This window comes from Perca fluviatilis, chromosome 8 (assembly GCF_010015445.1).
Source record: "Perca fluviatilis chromosome 8, GENO_Pfluv_1.0, whole genome shotgun sequence".
In the NCBI taxonomy this organism is placed as follows: Eukaryota; Metazoa; Chordata; class Actinopteri; order Perciformes; family Percidae; genus Perca; species Perca fluviatilis.
In genome coordinates this window covers 17,405,406-17,428,825 of record NC_053119.1, presented here as the reverse complement: position 1 = coordinate 17,428,825, position 23,420 = coordinate 17,405,406, and the positions used below count along the sequence as shown (strand labels likewise).

General features: G+C 40.6%; 3 protein-coding genes across 3 annotated transcripts in view; 2 read left to right on the top strand and 1 right to left on the bottom strand.

Annotated features, from left to right (window-relative positions):
• The window catches only part of otud7a (OTU deubiquitinase 7A), a 38,400-nt gene extending 34,864 nt beyond the window's left edge, over positions 1 to 3,536 (bottom strand). Inside the window, exon 1 of the mRNA XM_039807793.1 lies at positions 3,411 to 3,536. The gene's annotated coding sequence lies outside the window, so the exon portion shown is untranslated. The remainder of the gene's footprint in view (positions 1 to 3,410) is intronic.
• A 958-nt stretch (positions 3,537 to 4,494) lies between these two features.
• On the top strand, positions 4,495 to 20,837 carry LOC120563560 (proprotein convertase subtilisin/kexin type 5). The gene is made up of 16 exons (XM_039807789.1): positions 4,495 to 4,847; positions 7,256 to 7,459; positions 7,544 to 7,612; positions 7,779 to 7,821; positions 11,263 to 11,408; positions 13,492 to 13,686; positions 15,573 to 15,659; positions 15,757 to 15,955; positions 16,064 to 16,287; positions 16,414 to 16,656; positions 17,338 to 17,583; positions 18,229 to 18,424; positions 18,713 to 18,918; positions 19,068 to 19,168; positions 19,738 to 19,912; positions 19,988 to 20,837. Exons 1-16 carry the CDS (start codon positions 4,670 to 4,672, stop codon positions 20,368 to 20,370), a joined length of 2,895 nt encoding a protein of 964 aa, XP_039663723.1. The 5' UTR covers positions 4,495 to 4,669; the 3' UTR covers positions 20,371 to 20,837.
• An 85-nt stretch (positions 20,838 to 20,922) lies between these two features.
• gcnt3 (glucosaminyl (N-acetyl) transferase 3, mucin type) lies at positions 20,923 to 22,630 on the top strand. Its single transcript, XM_039807792.1, has one exon. It carries the CDS (start codon positions 21,007 to 21,009, stop codon positions 22,288 to 22,290), a length of 1,284 nt encoding a protein of 427 aa, XP_039663726.1. The 5' UTR covers positions 20,923 to 21,006; the 3' UTR covers positions 22,291 to 22,630.
• The last annotated feature ends 790 nt before the right edge of the window (positions 22,631 to 23,420 follow it).

The following is a 23,420-nucleotide window of genomic DNA, read 5'->3' as shown; positions in this document are numbered from 1 at the left end:
GCAATCAAAAAAAGTGAAATGTGCACATAGTAGGGCTGAACGATTAATTGCATTTGCGATAATATGATAAAATGCGATTTTCTAACCGCAAATGCAGCGGATAGACATGTATGCCCTTGACATGCGCAAGTAAATCACGCAATATGATCAAATGAGATTTTCTAACCACAAAGGCTGCACTCTGGTCACGTAACACGGGAGCGTACAGTAGCAAAGATATAAAACAGTCTGCAGGAGAGTTAACTTGGCAACTGTACATTGACAATAGCCTCAGGTTCGACAGAACCAGACACTGAAGGAATGTTAGTGTCAAAGAGGAACTGTACATCAGTCGTGTGGGACTATTTTGGCTATAAAAAAGATGTTGCCCACTGTCAGGTATTGTGCAAAACTTGCCTTGTTACAGTTGCTACTTCACGGGGCAACACTACCAACCTGTAGCAGCACCTAAAAACATACCACAAAGCAGTGTATGATAGGTGTATAGCTAAAAAACCAAGCAGTGTGCAAAATAATCCAAGTACTTGGCAAGGATCAGTGACCAAAAAGTTTGAAAGTGTTACACCATATGAACGCACTTCAAAAGGCGGTGAGAGTTCATGGAGCTCTAATGGTGAAGCATAATCTTCTTGAAGCAGCAAAATAATTGATTAAATGTAAGTTAAATGTATGTATCAAACAGCATTTCATTAGTGACTTGTGTGTTCAACAGGTAGGTTTTGGTTTCAGCATCTGGAAGTTTCAGATAAAAAAGATTATACTCTGAAAGGTTCATTCCCAATTTTAGAAATCAAACAGCGACCATTATGATTGAATTATGCCAACGTACCTTAAAAGTGCCTTAAAACAGACTTCCTCTAATGACTATTACCATAGTTAGATTAAGGAAAACTTCATTAAATGATTCACTGGAAAGACTCCTAATTCTATATTGTAATATAAATATATTGTATTCAAAAGAGGATTGTGCCTTAATAGCTAATGTCACTTTTTTTCATGGTTTAAAATAAGTGTTCATGGGGTGGCCTCTAGCTCACCCAGTAAAAGAGTCCTGCAGTGGCGCGGGTTCGAATCTGACCTGCTGCCCTTTGCTGCGTTTCATCCCCCATCTCTCTCCCCCCTTTCATGTTTATACACTGTCTCTACACAATAAATGGAAAAGCCCCAAAACAATAATCTTAAAAAAAAGAAAGAAAACTATACCCAATCCAGATTTCCTCATTGTGGCTCAAATTAGGATTTTTTTCGCTCCAGTACCTAAAGTCCAGGCATTCAAACATCCTTTCAGAAACCTATTAGGTCCCTTTGATTATGGTTACAAGACATGTAGGATACCTCTTCAGCAATTTAGACATAAAAAACAAACAAATGTAAAACACAAGCTCTGACCTTGCAAACATTGCCAAATCTAGATTTATTATAGAAAGTTCATGAATCCTGGTTGAACGGTTTCTGCAGTAAATGTATTACAACACTTCTGTGGTTGAAACATTTACCACAGCATGGCAGGATATACTGGTGTAAGGATTTATTACAGCTTTATGGCACAAGGCTTACAACTTAATGTGTCTGTGATTTGGAGGTATATTTCATGTTGCCACATATTCACAAAAATCTTTGAGAAAGGCTTGGAGACAAATTTCCCCAAAAGGATCTGTCCAACATCAAGACTCACGTATGACAGTGCAGTGACTCTGGACCCCCACCATTTTGATGTGTGTGAGGAGCCCCTGTGCCTCTCTCCGTGGCCTCTAGCTGACCTCCCTCTGCCTGCAGACAGAACACTTAACATTGCTACCCCACCTGTAGAGATGTCTGAAGAACAGGTCCCACTTCAAAGCCCTGCAGTGATTGGGCCATGATTACCATGGGCACTTGACTCATTTCATGTCCACTGAAGGACTAAACTTTAGGGGAATCAGGCATGGAGACATGGAATTCTTTGCAGTTGCTTTTCAGTGTCCACAAGATGATTTATTTTGATTGTTCTTTTAGATTCCTATCTAATGATACCAGTGGAAAAACACTTCCTATAATGCAACCAGTGTTTTTTTTCTCCATGATAGCTAGTGAGTGTAAATGTTTTTGTCTTAGTTTTTTAAGTAGGTAGTGGGCAACTGGCACAGATGTTTGCAAAGGAATGTCATTTTGTATCAGTCGAGAAGCACTTTGATAAAGCGGCACTGCCACAGTGACATGAAAGACCAACTGGGTTCAACAACAACCCTCATCTCTGCTCTGCTGTTCTGGAGCTAAATGCCAGTGACAGGAACAGAATTCACTGTGGTAACTGATCAGGTGCCAAGCGCCCTCTCCCCAGTGCCCTGCTGCACCGAAGCCCTCTGTGGAGCTGGCATGGCCTGGCTTGGCTTGGCGTGGCAGCTACGGGCCCTGCTTTGTATCTCTACCCCGTCTATTCAAGCTGTCTCCAAATCAGATAGACCACTGTCAGAGGCCCGTCTCGCATGCCCAAGTGAAGCATTCGGACAGGGTTAATAGGTGGCAGAATAAGTTGTAATGGTAAGACAGCAAACAACAAGTTGGTTTGATGTAAATCATCGTCTGCCAAATGACCAGGAGGAAAGAGTTAATTTCACTAGTGTACCCATGTAGCTCAAATATAATCTGATATTAATGATAGATTAAAGGTTTTATTATGTAGCCTAGATCTTTGTCAGGGGACATGAATATGCTTTTAATACCAAAGCAATGAATTGTCCTCACCATTTTTACAGGCAGGCGTAGTTGTTAGATATTGAACCAGGCCAACAATACATTGAACGTACATGGGCATCAGAATTAAACCAGACAGTGGTATTTGCAGTTATTGTAAGGCTTCCTATGTTTTTAATGGACAGTGAAAATGCTGTGATTTACTATATCAACAGCTGTTATGAAGGCTATTTCAACACTATTTACATGTTTAGCCATCTGCCCCAAAATACACTGTGATAATATTCTATCTGGAAAAAGGAACCAAAGCCTTCAAGGCTTTATAGCCTCAATAGGCTAATATGCTATTTGTTTTAGGATAAGCCACCATCACAAAATACACTCAGCTGTCTCATATATATATATATTACATTGCTACTGTATGTTCCTACACCACAAAAGGTCTGTGACTAAGCATACAGATTGAAGACCACATCCATGTTTACAGCATTTAACTGTCAGACTCGTCTCATCCCAAACCGCCGATGAGATTTGTGGCCTCGATGCATTCGCCTTCGACCTAAAATAAAAGGTATTCGCACGGAACCTGAAGTTGAATGCATCGAAGCACGTACTCGCATAAAGACAGGTGCACCTGTCTGCAGTGATAGCCTATTGTGTTCACTATCAAACGAGCCATGAATCGGTCCTGTCGCGCTGAATGTGGAGAATAAAACGAAAACAGGTCTGTCTCTTACCGTTCTGTTTTCAGTCATTACTCCCCATCCTAACGTTTTCAGTCCAGACCTCTGACGAACCGTTAATTCCTATCTGGCAGTCTCACTCTCTCCCTCCCTCTCGCTCATCCCCATGTCATATTTCTCCGCTGCAGCAGAACAAAGCCACGCCTCCTCCGACCGCCGCTGCCGCGTGACGTCAGCCGCTGAAGACGTTTGGCTCACGCCCTCCGATACATATCCGGGAAGGAGCCGCGAGAGGCCGCTGTGCTTTGACAAAAACAAAACACTTCAGTTCATTTTTTTCTTCTTCTTCTTTTTTTTTTTTTTACCAAGGTCTGAGATAAGTGTTTTAATCATAGACTGTTAATATATACAGTCTATGGTTTTAATACTTTATAATAATAAATTAGAAAAGAGGTTAAAAAAGATAATATATATAATAATAACAATAATAATAATAATAATAATAAAGATAATAGCAATTATACATTATTCTTCCCACAAGCAAATTTGCAAAGAAGCCGCCTAAAAAGTCGCCTGAATTGTGTTTATGTTTTCATATTAAAGTTTTTCCTTTAGCCTTAGGAACACAACTTAATCTGTAAACTAGCCTATAATTCCTAGCTCAACGTAGGCCTAGTGTTTCTGACCAATATTTTACCAGGGATGACACACTGAATTAACTATAGGCTACAATGGCAGCTACTCAGCTAATTACGTTACCGTTGAGTAGCCTAAATACTGAATTGTGGCATAGGAATTTAAGGTAACGTTACGACACCCATTTAATTTTCAATTTATATAAATCAGGCCATAACTACCTAAATTAATGTTAACGTTATATAGCCATAATATTAGACATTTTATAATTGTAGTGGCATAAACAGTTGTTTATCAGGTATTTTGGTTTGACAGGTGTCCTGTTTTTAGGTTAAACACATACATCAAAAGCTTTGCAAACAGACGGACACTGGGAAATTATATGGTGTAATGGTTTAGCCCATTAGGCTACGTTAAATTAATCTATCTATTGTGACACAGAAACTGGGTTGCTCTCTCCTTTTCTTCTAGGATAATTTACTTAATGCTGACCGCAGTCCACGCTCATTGTCCAGTGCTTCACTTGAGCGAACTGGTCTTGCAAGTTCTATGTGGGCTGTGTCACAGAGCCCCATATCGATCTGCCAGCGTACCTGCTGCACGGACACTGCGTCTTTGGAGACACTCCTGGCTGATTGTTGTGTTCTTACTTCCAGTGAAAGTCCACGGGAACAGCCATGAGGTCCGTCATAGCGTTTCTGCTCTTTCTCTACTGTGTCGGATTTATTGGGTGTAAACCCTCATCGGCCTGCCCGAGCGGACAGTTTATGCTGAAGAACCAGTGTGTCCTCTGCCATCCCACCTGCTCTGAGTGCGACGGGCATGAGCTGTTTGAATGCACTACCTGTGGAGTTGGTGAGTAGAATTTTCTTTACACGGACTTTTAACAAAGCATAATCCTCGATGGCTTTTCCAAAGGAAAAAGGCGAATTATAGGCTATATCAGGCTATATCATTTTATTTTCCTTAGGCTACTACGATGCACTTGATTTACCCAAAACTAATGTTTTGTACAGCCTAGTTTTGCAAGAACAACAAATAAATCACCACCAGCTATACAAAGTCTTCATCAAAGATAGACAATGTCCTTGCCATTAAATGACAAATTTCACGTCTGCATTTCGATTACTTTCTGCATGAGCTGTAAAAATATGATCAGTCGCATCTGGGGTGAATAATGTACTGCATTTCGGTGTCTTTGTACTTGTACTCTACACAATGACAATAAAGTTGAATCTAATCTAAACTAAATTACTTGCCATTAGCCAATATAATTTCTCTGTTTTGATTTAGTTTGGCTCCACAGATGCCTGATTAAAATCAAAGCCATGTCAGAGACTCATTCATCCAGTTGAAAGGGAGGTGGAGATGTTTTTAAAAGCAGCACCATTTAATGGTTACCAAAGTAATGTTGTTTAAAGGCTTTTGAATCAGAGGAGGAGCATTCCGCTCTGGTTTACCATTTACCCTTGTTAAACAGTCAGAGACTGCTGTACAACTTGTTGGTTTTTCTGTCACACAGGCACCTTTCAAATAGGTAAGAAATGAAGGTGTGATCATTTGTCTACCGAGCGTTCACAGTGTAATCTGATCATTTCAGAATGGGGCCTTTGTTAATCAGAGGGAAAGAAAAAAATATCCCCTTAGGCTAGAAGTATTAGGCTACTGTTGCAGTTCAATGGGCTTAGCCTGCAAACCCTGCAAGTCTCTCTTTCTCTTTCCCTCACACACACCCTTTTCTTTTAATATGCATTTTGACATTGCCACAATATCGCATTTCAATTTTTACTAACTGTATTTCAATGTACATTGCTGTTATGATGTTATGATATTTTGTTGTGTAAACTTTAGTATACAGTAGCATTTGATCCCAGTGTGTATTTGGGTGATGTTCTTTGTGAATGAAAATCAAAAGCCAAAAGTCTACCATTTTCCTCATGCTCTGTGGTTTGTTGTCATGTAGAAGTCACATTTCTCTGTGCGTGCTGAGGTTGAGTCTCTGGGAAGAGGAAGTAGAAAAGCAGCAGCAGCAGCTTGTGGCACCCTCCTCCCTGTCTCACACATGTTGTGTGCAGCACTGAGCAGATGAGACAGTGCAGTAACTCAGCTGCTTCCAGAGATGCCTCAGGTGCCACAGCTAGGCTAGTGGCAGGTGGCAGAGTATTAATCATTAGGGCCAACAGAAGACTGTGTCTCTGCCCACAGCTCTGATCTCTCCTCTGCCTCTGATTGCCCTTGTTTACATTAGTTGGAGCATCATCAGTCATGAAGTGATCTCAGACTGTGATCTGTTATTTGCAGGCCTACAGCCAACATCCTGGGCTGCAGTCATCAGTTCATGATGTTGTTCATGGCGTTGACATCCATTTCAATCAGGAGAGACTTGTTTGCAGATATGCAAAAGGTTTTAATATACCACAGCATGTAGTGTACAATGTATTGGAGATTGGACTCCATCGTTATTAATACATTTAATATATTAATAAATTAATGTAGGAGTAGTGACCCAAGATGTAACCCCCCGATGGAATCCAGACACCGGTGGTGGCGGAGAAGCCGGAAAACCAGACCTAGGAGGCATTGGAGCGACAGCCGGAGAACCACCAGGACGGGAGGTGGAAGGGGAGGAGGAGGGACAACGTTTTCCTTTAATGACAGCTGATAGCACAGGGAGAGAAGCACCTTTTTAAACCAGTGATGAGACGCTGTGATTGGCCTATGGGATCCTTAGCCGTTCCTGATTGGTTTATCAGAAGGTGAACGCCTCCAGCGCTGATTGGCTTTAGGAGGGACTGATTACTTGTTAGGTCTTCCTGAAAGAATTTTCGCTGAGCTACATTTGTTCCGCCACTATTTTCTGTTCTTAATAAATATGTATGTATAATGAAATGTATGAATCCTCAGTTTCCAGATAATTGCCTCTGATTTACTTGTTGAGACACATGACCTCTCTCTCCTTTTAATCAAACAGTTTTGATGTCTACAATATGTGGTAATGCTGTTATGTGCTGAAGGCAGTGAACATTCACACAGTTGGCAGCATTACCTCTCATCTTTCCTTCATCCCATGTAATTGTCCAGCCCATTTGGCTCTACCTCTGTATTTATTATGAGAAGCTCATTGATTTTCACTTTTAGAAGAGTCCAGATTTTTGGAAAAGGTGTTTCCTGGCAGGAGGTCTGTATGGCTAATGGCATCTTCATCAGAGGAGAAAATAGAGTAAGCTTTATGTTAACAAGTCCCCTGTGTGTCCCCTCCTCAGATGAAGATGGACAGGAACGTTTCCTCCACCAAGGTCGCTGTCGGACACACTGCCCCCGGGGACTCTATCCTGACAGAGGTCACTATGCCTGTCTGCCCTGCATAGCCAATTGTGAACTCTGCACTGATGGCAACATATGTGCCAAATGTCGGGAACACTACAAACTCCAGAATGGGGTCTGCCAAACGTCATCCTGTAACATAGGTAAATGTAAAGCAGAGTTTCTGAGTTGGCTGTAGGTTGAGAGAAAGACATTCACTCTCATTATGCTGGGTGTCTGTGTTTCAGGGCAGGTGCAGGACCCTGATACAGGAGAGTGCATTGACTGTGAGATGGGCTGCAAAACATGTTCCACAGGTAAATCACATATGCATGCTGTATTAGGCTAACAACACCATACTGTTCCCTCCCTAATGTAAGGCGGATCGGCAATGTATTTTATAACCCTGGTTATAGTGGTGCACAATGTATTTTTCTTCTCCCTTTGAATTCTAATAAATCATCAATGTTCTCATTTTTACAGAGGACCCTGAGATCTGCAACAGCTGTGTGGAAGGTTACTTTCTGTGAGTTTTGTTTCTTGTTCTATTATTATGTTTTAATAAGTGGACCTTTCTGTCCTCCCATATTTTCTGCTATAAAATCAAATGTATTCTCAGGTATTATTTTAGCTGGCTAACATTTAATATTAAGGCTGCCACTAATTATTATTTATTATTAACTGTTATATTCTTGATTATTGACAAAAATATAACAATGACCCTAACCCACTGCAACGTCCCAGAGACCATTTTTTTTCAAATTTCAGAAGCCAGATCCAGAGAAATTTGGGCATTTTTGCTTAAAAGAATTACATACAATATTAATTAGGGCTGGGCACCGAATTCAATACTTTTTAGGCACCGACCAAACTGCCTCTAAAGTATCGAGTTCTGAAAAATGCCTCGTCATTCAATACCCAATTCTCAATACCTAATGAGTAAATCTCATAAGCGTCAATGAGCCAATAAGCTCGCAGCATGCTTCTACCAAGATCTAATAATGTTTGTTGTTTACACGTCATAACTGACATGCAGGAAAAACATTATGTTACACAGAGACAGGCTCACGTAGTTCAGGAACTGGTATCGAAGTTATGGTATTGGTATCGGTACCGGTATTGAACATTTTTTAACGATACCCAGCCCTAATATTAATCTTTTATCAAAACTGTTGCTGATTAATTGTTTTTTGATCAATTCATAATTGCAGCACTATTTACACAGTAAAATTTATCTTAATTGTATGTTTGACATAATTTTGCATGGTGCCATGATTTATTAAAGGAGAAATCTGGTGCAAAATGAACCTAGGGGTTAATAACACATGATTACTGAGTCGACCGTTCTCTGGGATCTGTTTTCATGCTAATCGAATGTGACCAGTTTTAGCCCAAACCACAAATTAGCTTATAACGCTAGTCATCGGGGCACGAGGAAAGTAAAAAGAAATCTATACCACTAACAAGGCTCAAAATAGCACCACACTTCCACGGTAGCATGATGAGGGTCCCTACATGTAAACCGAAGCATTGAGAACTTTGTAAGTCTACAGACAGTTTATTAAAAAGATAGTTTATAAAGACAATACACGTATACATGTGGGCGCCATCTTGGGAAAGCAGTCATGACCAGTCGAACGACGAACGCCGTGCAACCAGTAACCAGTAACATAGCTCAAGCACGGCGTTCCTCGTTCGACTGGTTGTGACTGCTTTCCCAAGATGGATGATGGGCATTAAATATGCTGCCAAGAAATAATTAACCTCAAAATTACCTTGGCATTGTTTTTGTTAGCGTTGCCATTGCCATGCTGCATAAAGAGTTGCAGTATGTGGGGTGATATGTACCATACCTTTCCATACATTTTGTTAATTATTTTTCAACCCACAAGAAACTACATTTCCCCTGTATATCTGTTTACACTCAGACGCACTGTGTAGCAGGTTACAGAGGTAGAACAGACCTTCAATTGTGTACTTCTCCCCCAGGTTTAGGCCTCTTGGTATTGTGGTGTCGGGTTACCTTCCATTCCTAGTGATACACTGTTACCTAAGCCTTTGAGCACAGAAGAGTGGTCTGCTTCACAGAGATACTTAACAGAGTGTGTTTTTATGTTATGTGTGTGAAGGAGAGGAGAAGAGAGAAAAAGAGAGCAAGTATAAGTGGAAAGCAGAGCCAGTATCAGGTGATTATATAGGGTGCACCATCTTGACTTCACTGACTGCTTGCGTGAATCACAGCGGAGGAGGGCTGAAGGAAAATCCAACGCTTCACTGCACTCACCTCCTCTTACTGCCATTACATAGGATCAGTAAGATACTCCGTCTTCTTCTGTGAATCAACTTGTGAAACTTTTACTTTAACAGTTATGGTTTTAGAGATTTAAAACCACAAGTCGTCCAAGTCATCTCTGTGGTGCAGTACTAATTACGTCTACCATGTGAGGCAAACACCAATAAAAGAAAGCCAATAGAGCATGGGCATTGTGAACTGCAGGGAGAGCCTCACTGTGATAGATTGTGACAGTTTCCAGCACTTCAAGAAATTCCACTACTGAGGTTTTCCTGGTGTAATAAAAACTGTTTAAGTCTAATCACTTTGGCATAACTGTGAATCTGTAGAGCAAATGTTATTCTCGCATAAAACACTGCCTATTGAAAAGAGTTACAGCATGATGGATGCTTGGTATTTATTGACATTTAACTTCCTCTCTACGGAACTACGTGCAACTAAACCAATATATTGCTGTGGTTCACTCTCAATATGTTTTTTTTTGCCATTTATATATTCAAGCTTTCTTAACTTCAGGGACTACCTAGAGCATATTTGTACCTTTTCCTAACTAATTCAAGGAGTAAAAGCCCTAAACAAAAGTTGCTTTGGAAATGCTGATGTGCTATCCTGGAATGGATAGTCTAATATTTGCACAGAGGGATTCTTAAACATCCTGCAGATTCTTAAGTAGTGTACTGTTTCCAGGCCAGAGACAGGGCCTGGTCTGCACCAGCTGCTATTGTGAGTGAGTTGATGGATGCAGTGTGGCGCCTCCAGCTGTTCCTTCTCAAACAACCACCGCATCTTAGCACCAAATCCCCGGCAACGCAGCAGGAAGTGTAGCTTAGGCTGTCAGTAGTCAGATTCTTTTATGTAGGGAGGTGGCAGCAGAGGATGCTGTACTATATGTTAGTGGCTTATTGCTGTTTAGCTTGTTTTATTTAAGTGTTAAGTCTGTAAAGTAAGAGTCATTCTTGCTTCAATGTTTCATGTGTGACATCTTTGCAACTCAATATCTCAGCTCCTTTAGGCTAGATTATTTTTTTAGGACAGCCGTCTCATGTTTAATAGCTCAGTTAAGCCCTGAAGGACTAATAGGACAGGTTAATGACAGAAATCTCCCCACACCTCTGGGCTACAAATAAAACACCAATTAACTTTCTGCCTTAAGAAGAGAATAGAACCATGATACAGTAAGCTAGGAGAAAAGCAGCCAACATTATATTTTAGTCTCTGTTTGCCGTCCTTTCTGATGTTTGACTGAGTGCACCTTTTGGCCAAGGAGGACTGCTGAAGTCAACAATACAGCTGCAGGTGTGCTGTGGACTGCATGTGGTGTGTTTTGTCTTTTCTCTGGTTTCAGCTCATCTAGCCTCAGACTCATCCATGTGGGCAAAAGCTGCCTGCAGCAAAGTCATTCTTCAGTCACTGTGAAGCTTTGAAAGGGCCATTAAATCACAATAGTTTTTATCAGCTCTTTGATATTTCAATAGCTTTGTTCTGCATGTTTGCTTTAGAAAAAAGAGCCTCCTTTTGTTTAACAGCTGTGACGGCCAGTTTTAGTCAACCATTTATCAGGCAAATTCACACACATACACCAAGCCTAAATTGTTTGTTAATTGTTACAGATTATCAGTAAATACTTTGGATGGTATTTGATTTGAGTTTTGAAATAACCTTTTATTTTTACAGTTTCAGACACCAGTGTCGCAGGCATTGCCCCCAGAGCACCTATGAGGACTGGGGCAGGGGTTTGTGTCTTTCCTGTCCAGCACCATGCACAGATTGCAGGAGTAACACACGCTGCCTTGCCTGCCAGCCTGGTTACTTCCTCAATGGTACCAGTATAGTATATTTTGTTTACTACTAGCATACTAAATGATTCAGGTGTCCATTTTGTACTACATAGTACTAGTAGAGTTTGGGTTTCACAAATCCCAATTCCAATGAAGTTGGGACATTGTGTACAATGGTTTGCAAATCCTTTTCAGCCTATATTCAATTGAATACACTACAAAGGCAAGATATTTCATGTTTAAACTGATAAACGTTATTGTTTTTTTGCAAATATTCACTCATTTTGAATTTGATGCCTGCAACATGTTCCAAAAAAGCTGGGACAGGGGCACGTTTTACCACTGTGTTACATCACCTTTGCGTTTAACAAAACTCAGTAAGCTTTGTAGCTGGAATTCTTTCCCTTTCTTGCTTGATATACGACTTCAGTTGCTCAACAGTCTGGGGTCTCCGTTGTGCTTATACTGATACCAATCTGGATGGTCCTTTTCCTCTCTGGCCCGGAGGACGTTTTAAAACTATTTAAAATGTGGACTCGTCAGACCACAGCACACTTTTCCACTTTGTGTCAGTCCAGCTTAGATGAGCTCCGGCCCAGAGAAGCTGGTAGCGTTTTTGGGTGTTGTTAATATATGGCTTTCGCTTTGCATGGTAGAGTTTTAACTTGCATTTGTAGATGTAGCCACGATCTGTGTTAACTGACAATGGTTTTCCGAAGTGTTCCTGAGCCCACGTGGTAATATCCTTTACATAATGATATCGGTTTTTAATGCAGTGCTGCCTGAGGGATTGAAGGTCACAGTCATTCAATGACATCTGAATCTTTTGATGATTTTATGGACTGTAGATGATGAAATCCCTAAATTCCTTGCAATTGTATGTTGAGAAACGTTCTTAAACTGTTGGCCTATTTGTTCACACAGTTGTTCGCAAAGTGGTGAAATTTGCCCCATCCTTGCTTGTGAACAACTGAGCCGTTTGGGGATGCTCCTTTTATACCCAATCATGACCAATTAACCTGTTCACCTGTGCAATGTTACAAACAGGTGTTTTTTGAGCATTCCTCAACTTTCCCAGTCTTTTGTTGCCCCTGTCCCAGCTTTTTTGGAACGTGTTGCAAGTATCAAATTCAAAATGAGTGAATATTTGCAAAAAAACAATAAAGTTTATCAGTTTGAACATTAAATATGTTGTCTTTGTAATGTATTCAATTGAATATAGGTTGAAAGGATTAGCAAATCATTGTTTTCTGTTTTTATTTACATTTTACACAACGTCCCAACTTCATTGGAATGGGGGTTTGTAATATATTCTTACATGGCACTCTTGAGTCTTCATTTGGATTGCAAATCATGTCTGTGTTAGCAAATCTGTACCATACGATATGCAAATAGATATGTGGTTTATGCAAACAAGGAAAATTAGGATTGTGTGGTCAGGTTGTGTTCCTTATGGTCATCTACTGTAAGTAAATGCTTTGAGCTTGTAAGTAAAGCCTGTAACTATTAAAACGCACATGTACAGGTATACAGTATATTTCATGGGCATGTGGTTGCACATTATGTCAGACAGCATCATGACACAGGTGATCAGCTTATTCCCTCTTCTTCAGCCGCAAGGTCCAGTTTAAAAAAAGATCTAGGTCATTGTTTTGTGAGAGAGAGAGAGAGAGAGAGAGTGTGTGTGTGTGTGTGTGTGTGTGAGAGAGAGAGAGAGAATTTAAACAATTGTGAAATAAAGGAATTAGCAGATCCTTTCTGAGACCACATCAGTGCCACTTTGCTATTTTCTTCATGCTATGTTTGTACTAATTCTAAACATTTTGTTTTGAAAATTAGAATGCCTTTTTAGTGTTGACCTCCTGAAATAATTGTTATATTATAATTCATGTTATATATTTATACTCAGAAACATATAGTGACCGGGCGTTCTCTGCATAAGACAGCCAGGCTCTCTGTGAAACTTCCCTCAATGAATACAGGTTTTAAAATAGTGAAATGGTAAATTATATATTATCTGCTATATTGCCTGTGCTAAGTTTAGCAAGACCACTATTTGCTGATACAGATGAAATGCTGTACTAGAAAATAATGTCACTTCCTCTGTACTGATCTGCCCTGTCAGGAGGTGATTGTATTAAACAGTGCCCACCACAAACCTTCAGTGACTCCAGTGGGTGGCTCTGCCAGTCTTGCCACAGCTCCTGCCAGACATGCCATGGACCTCGGTCAACTGACTGTGACCTGTGTCTTGGTGGGAACCACCCTCTACATGGCCAGTGCCCTCTGGTTAACTGCCCATTGGGACAATACTTTGCAGGTAAGAGGAACAACCATAATACGGCTTAATTGTTTGATGGGAATGTTTGTGATCTTTCTCTAAGGGCAACTGTTTTGACATATTAGAGACAAGAAGGTGGAAGCAGGTGATTAATGGACAGCATGACATATGAGTAACAGGTGAAAGTGGAGTCAGAGATTATACTGAGCAACATGATACTTGACTGGTTGAATCCCAGATGGAAGTAATTGCTTTTCTAATATGGACGGTCAGAGCAGAGGTCAGTAGAGTGTCCCAGGAATTTGTAGGGATTCAGTGTCTTGCCCAAGGACACGTTAGCATCGTGGATGCTTGCCGCTGAAACAGGGGCTTGAACCCTGTTGAAGGACGATCTCCAACTCACTATGTCACCCTGCCGCACGTGTACTGCGTGTATTCAAGAACCATTTTAGTGGAGATATTTCAAAAGGCTTCTCTGCCTTAAAGTGCCCATATTATGAAAAAAACACTTTTTCTGGTATTTGGGGTGTTCTTTTGTGTCTCTGGTGCTTCCACACACATACAAACTTTGAAAAAAATCCATCCATGCTATTTTGAGTGAGATACGGTTTCTGAATGTGTCCTGCCTTCAGTCTCCTGGTGAGCTGTTCAAAATCGGCTCGGACTGTGACGTCACAATCCGAAATGAGCTGGCTAACCGCAACCGTAACCGCGCTTCGTAGCGTTAGCATTAGCATGCTAACGCTAATGCTAACACTAGCATGGTATCTCGTTCTCACAATAGCAAAGCACTGCTACAACACACACAAGTTCACCATAATCTACAAAAGAACTACTTACATGTGCGCCCTCATTTAGAAGTCTCCCAGCTAATCCTGCCTTGTAACTGACTGAAGTTGGAGAAACAGCCTGTCTTTTACTTCTATGGTGCTAGCTAGCTGACATGATCTACATCTGAGCTACTGAGCATGTGCAAGTGCAATCAAAGATAGTACAGAAGAAGAAGAAGAAAAGAGGTCTCACTCTGTAGCTAAAACAGAAACCAGGTGAAAAGAGGATCTACAGCAGTGAGAGAGAGCTGTGCAGTACAACAAAAATATGGTGTTTTTTGAAAATTAAACCATGTAAACCTATTCTGGTACAACCTTAAAATACAATTATGAACCTGAAAATGAGTATAATATGGGCGCTTTAAGCACAAGGATCTTCAACTGATTCCCCTTTGGTGTCTGTGTACGGCATTGGAATATAACACTCCATTGTTATCATCCATACAGGGTAATCAGGCTTATCTTACATTTCTGCCTCATTGGTTTGATCATTAACATCCCTGTGTGGATCATGCCCATGTGACGTACATTGTCAGGAGCACTCATTTTCCAATATTTTTCTAAACTAAATACTGCTGATCATTGCGAGTAAATCAACTATTTATTTATTATTTAAATGCAATTTTTGCATTACAATTATAATTGAGTTTAATGTTTGTAATACAGAGTAGTTTTTTCAAAAGTTTGAATATATATAATCCCCATACCCTGTATAGTTTGAGCCATATACAGGGCATACAGATTCTACATAAACATCAGGGGTTTACATGCATTAATAGATCACTCAGTGTGAAAAATGTTCTTCTTTTATGTCAGCAGTAAGCTCTCCTAAACATAGTGTGTCACATGTTTTGTCTAACTGACTATCAGAAAATAAAACATCAACCACATCCATCTTTTGTGCCTCAACACTACTTACATCTTATTATGCTCCCCTCTAGTGGTAAAAGTGGGTAAAGCAGACAATTCTCAAGTTTCTTTGCTCAAGTCAACAGGATTTGATACCTCTGTGTGTGTTCTGTCAAATGCGATTGTGTGTTGTTAAAATATGATATATTATAATTACTCTCTATCTTTTTATTCTTTTTATTTTAGGGAAATATAGTGAATGCCACGAATGTGATGCATCCTGTAAGACCTGCTTTGGCCCACAAGCACTGGATTGTTCTTCTTGTTTCAAAGGTACAAATATTTACTGTCTTCGGTCATGAGGATAATGAATTGAAACATTATCCCAGTTCTTTTTTGAGCATTGTGTGTGTGCATTTGTTTGTCACAGGATATTTCTTGGGTCAGGACAGTTCTTGTGTAGTGCAGTGCCCATCTGGGTCCTACGCAAACTCTGCCACTCAGTTGTGTGAGGACTGCTCGCCAAACTGTGAGGCCTGCGTGGACACCAGTGATACCTGCATCAGTTGCTCCAAAGGCAGCTATAAACTTTTTCTCCACCAGGGGAGGTGCTGGTCAAATTGCCCAGAGTAAGCAGTTGGATGAGCTAAGCAGTAGAATGAAGAAAAACCTTTGTAATGATGGTGTGTTCCCGTTTACTGCATTTCCCTCTTTTTAAATATACTCACTCATTTCAGAGGTTTCTTTGAGACAGCAGAGGGGTCGTGTGAAGCCTGTGATAGCTCCTGTTTGTCATGTGATGGGATCAAGTCGCAGTGTCTATCTTGTGCTGATGGCCACTACTTGGAGAGTGGTATGTGCAGACTCAACTGTTCACTGCGGACATACCCTGCAGATGATGGTACCTGCAGACGCTGTTCTCCCCACTGTGACGTTTGCTCAGATGACAGGACCTGTTTCAGTGAGTTGTTGGCCGTGTGGGCAGCTAAAATTACCAAAATATACCAAGTGGATGACATTTTAAAATGAATTGTGAGACTGAAATCTCTTGTTACAACTTTACCACCCCTCCTCTGGGTCATTACAGAATGCAGTTTCCTCTACCTGATGCTGAATGGTGTGTGTAAGGCGAGTTGTCCCATTGGCTATTATGAGGACATGGAGGAGGGCCGCTGTGGTCAGTGCCACCCGACCTGTGGCAGCTGTTCAGGGCCCCTGGCAGATGACTGCGAGACCTGCTCGACGTTTAGCCCTAAACTCTATAAGGGTGTATGCTCCAAAGACTGCCCCACTGGTACTTACTATGAAACTGAAGCTATGGAATGTCAAGGTGGGCCTCTCAATACATAGATGTGACTTGATTAGATTTTTAAGCAGTGTTGAATATGCAGGCTAACATAGTTTTCTGACAATGTACTATCTAGCACTGCCCTTTAAAATGGTAAGCCATGTCTCATTGTTTATGTCTCACCTATGGGAACTTTATTTAATAAAATAGTGAATGTATCACATTTTTAAGATAGAGAAAAATTGATTTATATGGCTCATAACACAACAGAAATAACACAAAACCTTAGGTTGGAAAAGTGCAGATGGTTAAACAAATAAACCAATGTCTAACTAATGTCTTTGTTTCTGAAGTGAAAAATATCAAAGGAGAGTACACTGAGATTTTGACAGCCAGTTTTGTGAAATGGAAATCCAGCACAACGGGAAGATTGTGTTTTGGCTTATTAAATATTGCTGCTTGTTAAGAAAAATCAGCAAAAAAGCCAAAGTCAACATTTACAACTGTAAAAGTTTGCTTATGCGTAGGTAGAAAGTACTAAATCCAAAGGATCTAAAACCGCAACACTGCCATGTATTATCTGAAAAGGTTATCTCGGCTTAGTGATAATGAAAAACAGTATTTATCTTTATATTAAGATGGTGGTGGTAATCACACACTCTTTTGTGAATACACTTATATGACATTCAACTGACGCAGTCTGATTTGTTTGACTATGTGCAGAGTGCCACCAGACTTGTATGAGCTGTTCTGGCCCAGATGCAAACCAGTGCACACAGTGCGAGAAGGGACTCGTGCTGGATCCAAACACATTGTTGTGTGGTGTGACGGGTGATACAGACTGCCCACCAAGGACCTACCTACACGACGACCAGTTCACCTGCATGGGTTGCCACCGGCACTGTTACTCTTGTGAGGGGCCAGGCAACGATGAATGCCAGACCTGTGCCATCCCCAAATACCTTCATAGTGAGCATTTTCCACTAATGTTCAGCTGCATACTGAGCAGAGAAGCAGATTTTTTTTTTAAAGTGTGTGTATAATGCTGGAATATTTTTCAAAGCTAAACCACATATCTCCAAACTTTCAGCTCTTCAGGGACTATTTTTAACTTTGATGACTGATGGAATTTGACCTTTAGTCATAGATTTAGTTCATGAGAATTTGAAGTTGCTGCCCTCAGTGCACCTTGAAAACGCTGCATAACAATGGCTTTCCTGAGAATATTTCACAATTTTAGTTTCACTTAAACAGCTGCATGTAATGTGTGTAATGCGCTCAAAATTGTATTTGAAAATATCGTAGCACTTTCAATTTCAATCATTTGGAGCCTTCAAAATGTTTTTTTTTTATATGAATAACTATGGATTTTGAAGTGTAAGCACTGCAATGAGTCCAGTTTCAGTTGCGCCAACTTAAAGGTATTAACTAAAGTAAATGCAAAAATAGATATTTTTTTTATCGATTCTGAATCGTAGAAGATGTGTGAATCTCATGTGAATTAATTTTTCTCAGGTGCCATAATCCAGATGAACAGGAAAGAAAAATAAAGAAGTAAAAAAAAAAGAGCATGAGTGGGTACTAACCTGGGAATGTAACTTTGCTTTTTTCCAGACAGCACCTGTGTGAGTGAGTGTCCGGCTGGTACATACGACACAAAGCAGGATGCTGACGGAACAGAGCTGGGTCTCTGTTTGCCTTGTGATCACGCCTGTTCCACCTGCGACGGAGCATCGCCTAAAGATTGCCTCACTTGTTCTCCAGGATACCTGCGTCTCCTTCAACTCTGTGTCACTCATTGTCCTACAGGGTACAACAAAGAAGGCTCCATTATGTCTCAGAATATTTACTTTAAATAAATGGCCTCACCCTTAATCCTCTAATTCATAAAACAAAGAGCATGTCTGCTTTGGAAACAAGTTGTTTACAGAGCCATTTCCAGTATTTCTTGAGCAGTGGAGCAACTTCCTCTTAAAACTTTTTTACTCATTTCCACAGAAAGACTTAAAGACATAAATCCTAAATGATGTCTGCAAATCAAAAAGATCTACGTATGTGTCTGACTTGTTAGTATTGATAATTCCATGCATTTCTTCAGGTATTACAAAGAGGGCTCCCACTGTGAGAAATGTGACCAGTCCTGTGAGCTGTGTACAGGGCCAGGGCCTGAGTCCTGCAGGGCCTGTCCACCTCCTCTTCTGGAGCTGCAAGGCACCAAGCTGTGTGTTGAGCACTGCCCACACCGCTTCTATCAGCTCAATGACATCTGCAAGCAGTGCCACACCAGTTGTCAGACCTGTACAGGTACAGATGAGAGAGATATTAACTACAGCTAATAACTTATTTCTCAATCATTTTGTCTCCTCCCCTTACTGTAAATATTCTTCCAATGCGTCAATAGTGGACATTCACCTTTAACGTAAGTTCTATATTATGACTGTGTGTGTTTGCAGATGCCTCGCCTCAGGGATGTGTGACGTGCGACTGGGGCAGCATTTTAAAGGACAAAGTCTGCTATCCCCGTTGTAAGGAAGGAAAATACTTTTCGGAAAAGGTGCGCTCTTAGTTACAAGCCATTTTTCTTAAGATAAGGTTAAGATTAGGGCTTCCGACTTATTTTTCTCAAATACAAAAGTGCAAAGCAATCCCATTAATTCCTTGCAAAATTAGTGCACTGCTATATATTGCAATAGTGGGTGTACTGTACTGTAGTTTTGGTTATTTCACATAAGAAATATCAGTTTTTGTCTGGGCTCTTCGTACTGGTTTAGATTCAGCTGGAAAAATGTAATGTCACATACTTCTGTGCACCAATCAGGATGTAGCATTCTTTTATAACACAATGTGTTGTTTGCTTAAGTTGGCCACAAACCACACAGTTCTCAGGATAGAGTGTTAAATACGTCATCAAATGAACTAATGATATTTCTTTCACCTTTTGATTGTTGCTCAATTAATGATGCGTATGTAATGCTATAAAGCAATCTTTAAGATTTGAAAGTGTTTTACATTATGGAGCAAATACGTTTTCACTCTCTGTTCCAAACAGTCCACATTGCTACAACTGGCATGTTTTTATTTCATGTGCCCAGTACAATAATTTGTGAAATTGTACCATTGTAGGGAACCTGTGAGCCATGTAACAGCTTGTGTAGGCATTGCACCGGCCCCAGACCTGACCAGTGTCTGACTTGTCACCGTGATGCTGCTCTTCATGCTGTGGAGAAGCGCTGTGCGCGCTGTTGTCAGGCTGGAGGGAATCAGGACACCGATTGCTGTGTTTGTGACAGCCGCTCAGGTAAGGACCCTGCATATCATAACAAACAGACTTGTTTAGATGCGACCATCTACTAAAGTCAGTTTTTTGTTCTAGCTCTGTGTGTGGAGGCCCCCCAACCCAAGTCAGGAGACAATCAGGTAACAGACCTGGATATGTCGTCTAGAGCTCTGAAGCACACCTCGGCTGGCTTGCCTATTGCTTTGCTGCTAGCACTGGGGTTGGCTCTGGCTGTGTTTGCCTTGGTCAAGGCTCATGCCAGGAAGAGGCTTTGCTGGGGCCAAAGCTATGAGAGGCTGAGTGGCAGCGCCAGCATCAACATGCCCCACGGTGTTCCCGAGCCGGACAGTGGAGACGAGGTGGATGTGGTGTACACCAGTAGAGGTGGATCAGTTTATCGACGCTACAGCTTTATCCATGAGCAGGACACAGATACAGACCAGGTTGTGGATGAGACTACTTGTCTCAATCAATCTTAGATACATTCATACCAGAGCTTACAGTATCTAAGGAATGTGTTGTGGATGCTCACAATATCAAGACTGACAGGTGAATTCAAAATAGTTTAGTGGTATTATGCTTTAGAATGTTGCTTTTTGAGTTCTGGTGTTTATTCTACTTTACAAAGTGCCTGTACCTGTATAATGCCCATTCTTAGTTGAGGCATTTTGAGAGTAAACAGTGAAAAAATACATATATTTATGTATGTATGTATTACTTTTTCTTTTCTTTTTTACTTAATATTAAAGAGATATTTGTAACAGTGTAACAGTGAAATGATCATGTATAATAATTGAAATCTGCATGATTAGTTGTAAATATAAATGTAAATTAAATAAAAAAAATGTATACTTGATGCCCTTAGTGCACCTTGTAAACTGGCTACATTATGATAACTACTGAGAATATTTGTATATATAGTATCATAAAATAGTATTGAAAATGTGTTAGTGTAAGCTGATAGTGTACATTCTTTCCACACCTTAGTTTGACACACCTACTTAGGGGGCTGATTCATCTTGTGTTCATTAACTGAAGCCATGCTCCACTGATCAAACTGTAACTTGCACTGAAGACAAGGTCAAGGTTTGCTGTAGTTACCTCAAGCAAGAAAAATGATTTTTTCAAGGTTGTTGAGGAGCCAGATGCTGAGGAGCCAGATGCTGAGGACCCTCTCTCTCTTCCTCATGGGTACGTTCCTTTTTTTTTTCCTTTGGGAAGCTGGCTCAAACAGGCAGTCATCGCCTGATCTTATAATACCACAGCAGTTCTTTACTGATCTGCCTGGCTGCTCGGCTATCATCAGTGGAGACGTCGAGGGCAGGCAAGGCGAATTAGAAGTTCTTCTGGCATCCAGGAAAAGACAGCATGGTTTATCTGAGGACTTCTACCTTAATGTGACAAAGGACTGTTCATCTTACATTAAAAACAGAGGTTTCATTACAGCGCCTCTGAGTCAAGAGGAGAAGGATTTTCCCATTGCCTATTCCATGGTGATCCATGATAAGATTGAGATGTTTGAGCGACTTCTACGAGCTGTTTACACTCCTCAGAACATCTACTGTGTGCATGTGGACCAGAAATCCTCTAAAGAATTTCAGAAGGCTGTGGAGGCAATAGTTTCCTGCTTTTCTAATGTGTTTGTAGCCAGTAAATTAGAAAGCGTGGTATATGCCTCATGGTCCCGAGTGCAGGCAGATCTGAACTGCATGAAAGATCTGCTGATCTCACATGTCCAGTGGAGATACCTCCTTAACACCTGCGGGACAGACTTCCCCATCAAAACCAATGGAGAGATGGTTCAGGCACTGAAGGCCCTGAATGGGAGAAACAGCATGGAGTCTGAAGCCACCAATGACAACAAGAAAATCCGTTGGCAGTATCATTTCAATGTAACTAACGCTGTCATCAGGACAGATGTGAGGAAAAGTCCCCCACCCATTAGCAGCCCAATGTTCACAGGAAATGCTTATATTGTGGTCACAAGAGCCTTTGTGGAACATGTAATGCAGGACAGAGAGGTTCAGCAACTTCTGGAGTGGGAGAGGGACACATACAGCCCTGATGAGCACTTGTGGGCCACTCTACAAAGGATGCCCTCTGTTCCTGGATCAATGCCTGCCAACATCAAGTATGATGTGTCAGACATGCAAGCCATCGCTCGTGTGGTGAAGTGGAGCTATTTAGCAGGAGATATGAAAGATGGAGCCCCGTACTATCCTTGCACTGGCACTTACAGAAGAGCAGTTTGTGTGTACGGAGTTGGTGACCTCCCATGGCTCCTGAGACAACAACAACTCTTTGCAAATAAGTTTGATCCTGAGGTTGATGATGTCGCTATTAGATGTATGGAGTCAGTTCTGCGTTTCAAAGCAACATTGTTTCAATATCCATTGTAATTGAAATACCATTGAAATCCTGTTGATCTATAGGTATGATTTAAACGTTGTTTCAATGATAATGGAGGGTGCAACATGATGAAGAATCAACATCAGAGTTCGATGTTGATTCAATGACTTTATCGTTGACAGCAGGATGTTGATTTAACATCGTTTCAATGACTATTTGCTATCTGGGTTAAGGCCGGTTACACACTGCCTGCGTGGCGTGAGCGTGGCGTTTCTGTTGTGTGTCAGCTGCGTGGATTTTTCTCGATGTCTTTGGCTGCTATCCTTGTCTGGACACATGTATGTTTCCCATCGATAGAATGAAATACCATGTTAAACATAAATATATACTGATTTTATTACAGCAAAGACAATGTCGGCAGTATTGACGGCAAAATAGGCTACAGAATATTTCGTTCTGTATTGACAGGTGCAATATTAGAAAATCGATTTTTTTTAATCTGCATTTATATCAAAACCTAGAGACTTTCAAACATCAACATGTCATTTATTAATATGTATTCACGTCTAAACGACATACAAACATATTTTCCTATTCTATTTTGCCTGGAAACGCTTCCAACACGCGTGGGTTCTATTTCTAGCATGCACGCGTCACGCAGGCAGTGTGTAAGATCTAACCTGTTAACGTGGGAGCCGAAATATAAACGGACACGCCACGCAGCTGACACGCTTGCGCGACGCATCCAGTGTGTAACCGGCCCAAGCCCATGAGCCACTGTTAACAGATCAACATTCCATCGTTTGGTAAAGGTTGCAATCATTTGAAACATGAAATACATTATAATGTATTAAGGCAACAGTTTGTAGTTAGAACAGGTATATAGAAACCCTATTAATGTATTATACATTGTCAGGAATTCTTTATTTAAAAGGTCTTACAATATATATCTTTCAATTTATATTATCTATTTAAAAATGGAATGTAAAAATGTTAGTCAGTATATTGTTATGCTCTTATGTAATTCTTATATTCTGTGCATTTTTAGATTATAAAAAGATGCTGATGGATGGATGTTACTGTCATTTCTTTCTAGAATATTCTTTTTATTCATAATTTCAATGAAATCTGTATTTGTGGTGCCATCTAGTGGATTCTAGGTGAAAGAGACATGCATAAC